Source organism: Fukomys damarensis, unplaced genomic scaffold (assembly GCF_012274545.1).
Source record: "Fukomys damarensis isolate Sample0158 unplaced genomic scaffold, DMR_v1.0_HiC HiC_scaffold_15, whole genome shotgun sequence".
In the NCBI taxonomy this organism is placed as follows: domain Eukaryota; kingdom Metazoa; phylum Chordata; class Mammalia; order Rodentia; family Bathyergidae; genus Fukomys; species Fukomys damarensis.
The window spans coordinates 44,400,667-44,410,889 of NW_022900927.1; the positions used below are offsets into that span (position 1 = coordinate 44,400,667).

Consider the following 10,223-nt stretch of genomic DNA (forward strand, 5'->3'; position numbering starts at 1 on the left):
GGAGTTCACAGCTATCTTAGGAAGAAATCTGTATAGTGTATGTCATGCTTATCTCCATGATCCTGATTTCTCGGGGCATGGAAGTGTAGCAACTCTAAATTCCAGTTATTACACCCTATTGCTCTGTGGACAAGGGAAAAGCAGTAAGACGAAGGCAGATTTGCCCTTTACCTCGGTGCAATCATCTTTCCTCCAAGATCACGTCTTCCCACACCCTGTTACCTCATTTCCTTTCTACTAACCTCTAATAGCAATTTACTTCCTTATCTAGTCTTATTCTTTGTTCTAGTTCAAAGTCCAGTCTAGTGTATTGAATAACATACTTATGGTCAGAAGTAGAATTTAGTTTCCACTCTTTTTGTCTCTGTCATTCCACAGTGCTGATGAAGCATTTGTTTATGAATCTGGAAGCTGTGTTTCATATTTCTGTACTGAACTCTCTGACGGTGGCTTGGATAATCTAATTTCAGAAGACAAATCTTAAATCTTTGTTTGAATTTAGTATAGTATGAAGAGCAAGGGAACAATAACCACTTCTTTTTCTGGCGATAATTATCTGATCCATCCAAAGCAAAACATATTTCTACAGGAAGTAGAATGTTTATTGCTCTCAAAGTTTTGCCTCTTTCCTCCCCCAGGTCTTTAGCAAAGCAAAAGACTTTCCTACTGACCTTAGCTATATATGTAAATCTTATGTTATATAAGTTTTCTATATCTTATTAGGTGAATTCTGAACTGTAGGATTTCCTCTAAGATTGCATTAGTTTGTTCAGTGAAGGTCTTAACCCTCTGGAACTGGAATGTGAATTGGCTTGCATTGTGTTTTTCCTGCATTATCAGCTGCTATTGATAAAAATGCATTCTTTCTATTGGTTACACTGCACATGAATTTAAAAACTGAACACCTATACATAGGTGACAGTTTACTTGATTTTACTAAATGGGATATCTTCTTTCAACCAATGGGTTAATACTTTCACAAAAACACATAGAAATGGTCTAGTTTTCTTTGTGAATAGGAAGCATTTGTTCTTTTCTAAAACTGGATTTATATCTTAGACATATGAGACATATTAGATAGTCACCACATTTCTACAAATATGGGTATGTGAAAATTTCCATTGTCACGTCTACAGTGAAGAGAGATCAAGTACGGGAGGAAGACAGAGTGCTGATCCAGCCTTTCGTTGTTCATGTTGTCAGAGAGCTAAGATTTTCAGTACCATCATGTGTAGCCCTGCTCCAAATTGACCAGCTGATGAACAAACAAACATCCCAAGAGATGGCTGCTAGAAACCACGTTTAGTGAGACAGTAACAGTAACTGTATGAGCAAGGAGGAGGGCAGAGGAGGAAGAGGCCATAAATTTAAAAAATCTGCCATAAATTTTGATTTTTCTGTAAAGTAAATATAACCGATGTAGGTTCAAAGCTTAAAATGGAGAGCTAAAGCTTTAATTATTGTGAGAATGTGAGATGCTTAAAATTTTTAATGTATTTAGTACTATAAACAATGACAAATAAAATACATTAATTTAGGATTTTGGCTTAACAGCAATTTTTCTGAAACTTTTAAATCTGCTTCCTTTTGGTTATCTAAATTAATTCTAGTAAATCAGATCCCTTTGGAAATCTGATTCCAAGCAAAATGTATGCCTGCCTTTAAGGCTTTGTTTGTGTCCTTTTGATCTAAGCAGTAAAGGGCTAGGGCTCGGTGTTGACTGTTTCCTAGCAACAAATTAAATGTTAGTACTTTCTCAATACTTTCTTCACTTCAGAAACCTGTTTATTAAGGTCAAGGTTAATTAACACTTCTGATAATAACAGGGACTCCTAATCACAGTTGAGAGCTATTCCTGTAAATGCCATCAGATCAATTATAGGATATAGGGGCTATTCATGATCTCACTCACAGCACTTATCATATGGAGTTGTTTGTATATAATCATCATGCATCATGGCAGCTTTTTCTTAAGCCTACACTCTAACCAGCAATTGACAGATACTAATATAACATTTGAGGTAGGGCCAGATGGGTAATTCTTCTTTTAGTTTTTTCTATACATGAAGTATTTCATGTGGTGAGACCAGGCATAATAAATTCCAATAAAAAAATACAAAGGGAACTAGAAAGTGAAATCTCATGGGTAAAACCTACTTGTAAGTGAAAACATCTTTTGTTAGGTCAAATATATACTTTCTTCTAGGGCCTATCTTTGGTACATTAGCTTCCAAATTTCAATTCAACTGAGGAACAATGCACTGAAACAACCTACAATTTTCTGGGGTCCCAAAATACAGTGAAGTCAAACAGCTCAAGTTTGATAATGGCAAAACATTTTATTGCTCTTCAGCAATGAGTCAAATGAAGTATTAGGAACAAAACCTATTGTGTGACAGTCTACTCTCTGATGAATCATATATGAAAAATATTTTTAAACATTTTCCCATGAATTCAAGCCAGTCTACTAACACTGATGTAGTTTCCAAAGCTGCCATTGATAACAATAATTTCTGACATTGTTAAGCACAAGTGCAGATTATGGATGTCAAAAATGAGTGGTTGTAAATAGGAACAAAACAATGCTAAACATTAATAACGAGAAAGAGGGAGCAGCACATAATAGAGGCTGTTTTCTTTTCTGTAGTAAACCCCAAAAGGAAGTTGAGATTCATGCCTCGTTTGAAGGGTTAAAGTAATGTAGAAACTCCCACTGAATTTGAGGAAATGCTCACAAGTATCAATTTTAAAGTATCAGGAAAGGAAAATATTAAATATATATATATATGAAAATATGATAATATTAAATATATATTAAACATATCTATATATTTAATGTTTTGGTACTGGGGATTGAACTTGGGATCTAGAACTTGAGAAGCAGGTGGCAGAACCACTGAGCTAAATGTCCAGCAACAGATAAATAATTTAATATCTGATAAGTTTCTAATTTTTTTGGTTATATTTCTCCTAGCAAGTGGTTATTTTCCTTAAATAACATAAGTGAATCAATGATTTTTCTAAAGTGCTAATACCTTATGTTTAATGATTTATTGTTTCTTTCACCAGAAATAATACGGATCCTGTGGTCTCTAACAAGTATCGAATTTAACATACCCCTAATTAAAGCCATTATTTCCCCTTGAATACTAAGGTACTACTTAATATTTAGATGGCTGCTGTGGCTTGATATTGTTTCAGTGTCTCCCAAAGTTCATGTGCTAACAGCTTGGCTTGTATTATACTGCTAAGCGGAGAGTTATGGAACACATAAGAGGAAAAGCCTAGTAGCGGGACATAAAATCAATCGAGGGAACCGCCTCACTTCCAAGGATCTGGGATGAGGGTAGTTTTCTCGGATCCCATGGCGGTTCACAGGAAAAGATGGCTGAAATGCTGTGCCTGGCCCCACCCAGCTCTCTGATGCCACCTGCAGCAAAGTAATTGTACGCAACCATACATGTTCCCATCGCTGTCACCTGGGACAACGAGAAAGAGCCCAGGAGGAGCCCACACAAGAACGTGTGGCATGTCATTCAACCTCCAAAACTCGGAGGTGTATAAACTTTTTCCTTATAAAGTTACCTGTCTCAAGTATTCCATTATAACACAAAGTTAATACAGTGGTTAATTATTAAATACAGAGCTTTTCAGTAAATGTATTATATGGTGTATCTCATTATGCAAATCAAATGTGTTTGTACACAAAGTATTTTCAGCGATCTAGAAATCATTCTGAGCTAAAGATTATTAGTGGACTACTCCAGTTTGTAAAGGAAACTTCTTATATAACTGAATGTGAAATGCATGTAATCCTAGCACTGAGGAGGCTAAAGTAGGAAGATTGTCACCAGTGTGAGGCCAGTGCGGGCTACACAGATAAAATCCTGTCTCTAAAATGTATAATTAATAGGTTCAAAGGAATAAAGAATGTGCTGGGAATTTAGATCAGTGGTTCCGCCATCTGCCTCGCAAGCGAAAGGACCTGAATTTGATCCCTGGTACCAAAGAATGAAAGAAAGATTGTGCTCCCTTTTTGTGTTGTAATTAGAAAAATATCTGACACAAATACTCATGCAGCTTAATGACTGTTGTAACATTCATAGCATTTTAGCTTCAAAAAATTAAGGCTGAAAACCTCAATGAAAAGGCATTTAATAAGAAAAAAGTCCATGTTACCTTTTATTTCATGTTGACTTGTTTCTCGTCTTCTCTCTAGTTCTTTTCTGTCATAATTCAACCTTTTCAAGCACATGATTCCATACTGTAAACTTGTTCTTTTTTTAAGAAAAGAAACACATGAAAGTTATATTGCATATAAAGCACATTTTTTAAATGGAGGTAGTCAACACTATGCGCTTCTCATTAAGGCTTCAGTTGAATAAATTATAGTTGCAATTTAATTCTTCAGTGTCAGAAGAAAATACATTTTTTATTATGTCAAGCATAAATGTTTCTTAAAAAGTAGGAAACCTATTTGCAATACAAGAAAAAGATAGTTTTGAAAGTAATTGTCATTCATCAATTTGTATTCCATTCAGCTATTTTTGCATAATGTGCTGACCAATATTTTATTCCTTTTTAAAAATTCAGTCCTTTCATAGAGACAGAAAAAAATTTATAGGAAATAGATACTCTTAAGCTGGTGAGAATAACAACCGAATAAATGATAAGATACAGAACCAAATACTACAATGAATAGCCAACAACTCTGCAACAGAAATACTTAAAAAGAAGAAGTCTGCAGATTATGACAATGTGTGGAACGGCTGTTCAGAAAGATCAGAAAATTGACTGGTTCTTAAAAGTTCAAGTAGCAGAAAAGGATTAATGAGGAAAATGGAGTATCATGAACATAGGACTGTAGAAGGAATTCCAAAGGTATGATGACAGTGAGCGGGACTTTCCCAAGTTGAAATCATACTAGGAAGTGAGGAGGAACTCAATTATATATGGAGAATAGGGGATTATTAATGAAAGTCTTGCATTTTGTGTGTGAAATGCAACCAGGAATATAAGAATTAGTGGATAGTTTTCAGATGAGTAAGGAATAACGATAAAAAGTTTTGTTAGAGGGGAACAATCTTATGGAAAAACATAGTATAGAGTACTACATAATTCTCAGAAATGGAAAAACCATTGAAAATATCACAACCATGAGTATGAAAAGAAAATTCCAGAGACCAAACACCCCCAATGAGAAGAAATGAGAATACCTAGTGTTATTAAATATAAAGCCTGTGATGACTGTGATAGGAATAAAACAATATTTTGTTTGAAGAATAAAGATCAATTACTATCATCAATTACTTATGTATGTAGCAATGTACACAAATTTAGACAACACTGGCAGGCTACACTTAGATAGATGTTGGATACATTTTTAAGCCCTGTGAGAAGAATGAGACAAATATTTCAAAATCAGAGAGAGAGAGAGAGAGAGAGAATTTGCATTAGGTGGATGCTGTGGGTCAAACTATGTCTTCTTTAAATTCATACATTGAAGCTCTAACTCCAGGCACCTAAGAATGTGACTGTATTTAATGAAGTAAATAAATGAAGCCAGTAGGGTCAGCCCTGATCTAATATCATTCACGTCCATATAAGAAGAGGGAATTTGGATGAAGACACCAGGAACGTACACTCACAGAAGAAAGAACATACGTGAACACAGAAAGCAGCTGTCAATAAGCCAAGAAGACTGGCCTCAAAAGAAACTAGATTTTGCGATACCTTTATGTTGAACTTATAGCTACGGAACATAGAATACAAAGATGTCGTGCTACAACACAGCATTTATGATAAAGTATTGCCAGTCCCATTTTATACCTGATATATGATACAGAATTTGAAAAAAGGGGTTTTGTTTTATTCACCTGTGTCCTTATAACATGTGTTTAGCAACTTGTGTAATTTTTTCCTGAAAATTAATATACAAGTAAACAAAAAGTCCTAGAAGACTTATTTAAAAATAAAAGGCAAAAGCATACTTCACAGAAGAATTGCTTTAAATTTTTTCTAGCATATGCCTGTTATATAATTTATAACTTCATACATTTATAATGTTAATACCACAAATATTTTATTGTACATAAATAATTTTCTAATGTAAATACACAGATTTATAAAATTGCAAACATGGTATTTCTTAAAGATCCAGCTGAAAAACTAAACCTATGGTCTATGAGAATAATATTGTACATATATAGTCTCATAAATTTTGGGGCTATTAATACAGTCTCACATTAAGGAGAAATGTTTGAAATGGTATTTGAAAATATTTTTGAATAAGATTTACACAGTTGTCTTCATGAGGACATATTTTTATCCCCTAAATAACTATTAATTATTTTGGTAAACTATGTTATTTATTGTTTCACTATTATTATTCGGCAAAAACCTACCGATGGAAACTATCCACCATTTTTAAATGAACACGAAGATCTTTCTTTGTTAGATGATCTAACATTCTTGCATCAACCAAGCATTCCATAAAGTAACTTCTGTACTGGGGTAACCCCAGGCTAGGAAGCCATTCGTTTCCAATCCATTCATGGTTCATATCTCCATAAGCCAGGGTCTGTAGAAAAACCGGACACTAGAATTGTTTTATAGCAGCCAAGTTTCTTAACCAATGAAATGAGATGGTAATTGGAGGGTATTAGTCCTTAGTATAACTGATATTTAATTGCTATACAGAAACCAAGCAAAATAATATTTAATCTATAAATATTTTATTTTATTTGGTACAAAATAGAACCTTAAATATATATCTATCCAAGTGTTCTTCTTTAGAAGAATGTTTTATTGCTCCCTTTGTGTTTTAAAAAGGAATTATATTTTGTGCAAATAAATATTTTGTTAGTGAAGAAATTAGAATTAGAAACATACTATGAATTTTGAGCTTAAGATTCTTTCATCAGTATGGATTTTTTATTCATAATTTGTCAGCCAACACTCCAACATCTCCTTCTCATCAATGTCCCTACTGCATTATTAAAGTATAATGCAAAATAGAAACACCAGTAAACAAATGACCAATAAGTTTAGACAGACAGAATGCTGAAGCTTTATAGCAACACTATTGTTTCCTGAAGAGCATGTAGGAACCATTCTATAAAGATCACTGGAAAGAATCAAAGTCTTTTTCTAAACTGATTTAGAGTGTACTTAAAAAGTAGGACATGATAGAAAACTAAGACAGGTAATCTGACTAATATAGCATAGGAACTGATTTTGTCAAAATCTATTCAAAATAGCTTAAATGAAAAGCAAATCAACCATTATCACTAAACTCGTTTTTTGTAATTTATTTTTCTACCATTTTCTTTTTTCCAGATCATTTTCCGAATAAGTACTTTACTACAAAGTACATGATGTTGACATTCTTTGTAGGGCATTGGCACGTGGACATGATACATCTCAATTCCTGTTTTCATCCCTTCTCTCCCCTCCCTCATTACGCTATTACTTTTACAAGAGTTCATGTTTCGTTCCTTATCTTACTAAAAAGGTACAATTCTAACTATAACAAGTGTGTTTATTAAAAATGGAGGTGCCCCTCTTATTCCAAGAATGATGAAATTCATGTCAATATTGAATTGAATACAAGTTATCAAGACTTAATTATCAAGTTGTCAAGATATTAAGTTCTCAAGATTTTTCTTATATTCACATGTTTGAATCACAGTGAACGCACATCTATTCATTTGTCCAATTACAGATGCTGAAGACACTGTTCAGCTTCTTTGGTAACATATGTATTTATTCAAAGTTAGATGCCTGTCTGTCTCCTACAGCCTTTTTAGTAAGTGTAAGTAGTTTCTGACCTGTGGTCAGTGGTACTGACATGTGTCCCTCTAATCCACATCCTCATATACTTTACATGATGCCTTAATGCCTAGGAAACTCCAAATCAATGGTTATTTAAAGATATTTACCCCTATATCCAACTTGAATTATTCCTGACCAAATTTACTCAAGAATGACTTCAGAGAAATTGGAGTTACAAGTCATTCTTTGGAGAAGACAGAAAGCTCTCTTAAAATTTGAGGCCAATTATGAAATGATAATCATCTTATTTGCAAAACATATTGTCTAAAAAGACATGATCTTGAAAATATAGACAAGTCTACACATCAGCTTAATTATCGAGATAGGTGAAGAACTCAAATACTATGACTTACAATTGTTTCCTAATGGGCCAGGGATTTAGCTCAGCGGTTTGGTGGCCTGCCTTGCAAGCACAAGGATCTGAGTTCAATCCCCGATACCAAAAAAAAAAAAAAAAACCAAAAAAACAAAAACAATAGTTTCCTAATGTATATCCTCACAATCTAAATGATAGTTGTCTTCAAACATATGAATTTCCTACCTGGGCCCAGCTTCCTTCCTCAGATTCTTTCTGTGTTAGCAGCATGAAATGATCAATAAAGCAGGTAAATATAAATTAATTTCAAAAAGTACAGCAAAATTTTTCTAGCAGAAGCAAAATTTTACATAAAACATTAATTATCATGACATAAGCAGATATATTTAAAGGTTCTTATATTCAGGATAATCATTTTCCTAGAGCATGAAAATAGGGCAAAAATATAGTTTTTTTAAGTGTTTCAAAGTTAAACATATGTACATAAGATATATGAAATTTTAGTGATTTTTGTGAACACTTGCTCTGGTCATTCCAAACCTGTGTGTAACAATACAAATTTCTAATTACATATATGCATATGTATGATAGGGAATTTTATGTAAAGTAAATTAATTAGGTAAAAGTAGTGACTGCATCTTTCTAATAAACATTTCTCATAATCAAATAAAGTTCAATAATAGCAAACAAAACAAAACAAAATAAAAAACAAGTAAAATAAAACTAGATTTAAAATAAAATTAGCATAGGACATTTTTATCTATCATAGCTTTCTAGATATTCAACTTTCAATGACTGATGAAGTGTAAAAGTCATTATATTAAGAAGCTGATAAATAGAAAATATATGAGATACCCAACTTGTTACTTTACATGAAAAACAACTACATATAGCATCATATTTTTAAAAACTGACAATTGCAGGGTTTCCACGAAGTTATTTAAAACTGTACTCTTGAATACCAAAAGAAAATGACATTTTTTTCTTGGTCAACTCTGCATCCAAGATGATAAAGCACAGAAACTACACGATGATTTGAAGAATAAATATTCAGTCTAAATGTTTGTATAACAAGATTAATTTGATTTAGTAAATTACTACCCATGTATTTGCTCAATACTGTGACATTTATTGTTAAAATTTTCCAGTGTAGCAAAATGAATAGAAGAGTTGTATTGCATTATTATCATTGATTTTTTGTTTGTATATTATAATGATGTTTATCACATTATGGCAATCTAGCACTTTTATTTAAAAATCTTAAGCAAGTAGAGTAACATAAAACTACAACAAAATGTTAGTTGTTTTTGCATGAACTGTACAAACACACCCCATTTCTCATTTCTCCAGTCTATAGAAAATGAATTAGCTTTTTCATCCAAATAGCAGCAAAATAACTTTCCTTCAGGTTCGATAAAGCTGTGAAGACTAACCGTTTTGGCTGGAGCTGCAAGATTTTCCATTTCTTCATGGGTCACCCAAACGTTGCCTGAAGGCTAGTGAGGAGCCCAGAGAGAAGCAGTGGAGTCCAAGTTGGTAAGCAGGGTAAAGAGAAAGGCAGTGCGTCTGTGAGTCCAACAGCATCAGAGCTCACCACAGTGCCCTTGCTTGACAGCATGCATGATACAGCATGGTGGGTTTGCTCAACGCGCCCTTCCTCTTCTACTCAAAAGGATCAAATAGGCAGAGACATGCTGTGAAGCTCATGGGAAAAGCGCTAGCCTTAAAAGTGTGCTTCTGCAAGCATAAAAACCTTTAGGGAAAGGGTATGATCAAAATTTGCAATCCAAAGTTATGTGGCTATTACATTTGAAATTTGAAGAAATGATAATAGAAGAATATAATTTTATTATTTTTCTTTAGCAAATGATGGTGCTTTGTTACATTGTCAGTTAGTTTACATTCATATAATTTGGATTCATCCATGTCATTGGAAAGAGAAAAATAATTGCCAACACAAAGCCATAAGCATCATCATAACTTGTTGGAAAACCAGGATCAGCTTTTTCCAAACAATTTCTTCCTTTTGCAATTAAGTAAATGTAGTGTTTTTCTGTATTCATATATATATATA

The 10,223-nt window shown here is 33.3% G+C and overlaps 1 protein-coding gene across 33 annotated transcripts in view; it reads right to left on the reverse strand.

Moving 5' to 3' along the window:
• The window catches only part of Ppfia2 (PTPRF interacting protein alpha 2), a 458,820-nt gene that overhangs the window by 12,474 nt on the left and 436,123 nt on the right, over positions 1-10,223 (reverse strand). For 17 of the 33 annotated variants that reach the window (XM_033763796.1, XM_033763797.1, XM_033763805.1 and 14 more), the window contains 4 exons: positions 9,583-9,645; positions 8,375-8,404; positions 6,405-6,598; positions 4,180-4,277 (listed from right to left, as the gene is read on the reverse strand). In XM_033763796.1, coding sequence (XP_033619687.1) covers positions 4,180-4,277; positions 6,405-6,598; positions 8,375-8,404; positions 9,583-9,645 — 385 coding nt within the window. The remainder of the gene's footprint in view (positions 1-4,179; positions 4,278-6,404; positions 6,599-8,374; positions 8,405-9,582; positions 9,646-10,223) is intronic. The other 16 variants (XM_033763804.1, XM_033763800.1, XM_033763803.1 and 13 more) reach the window with 3 other exon arrangements.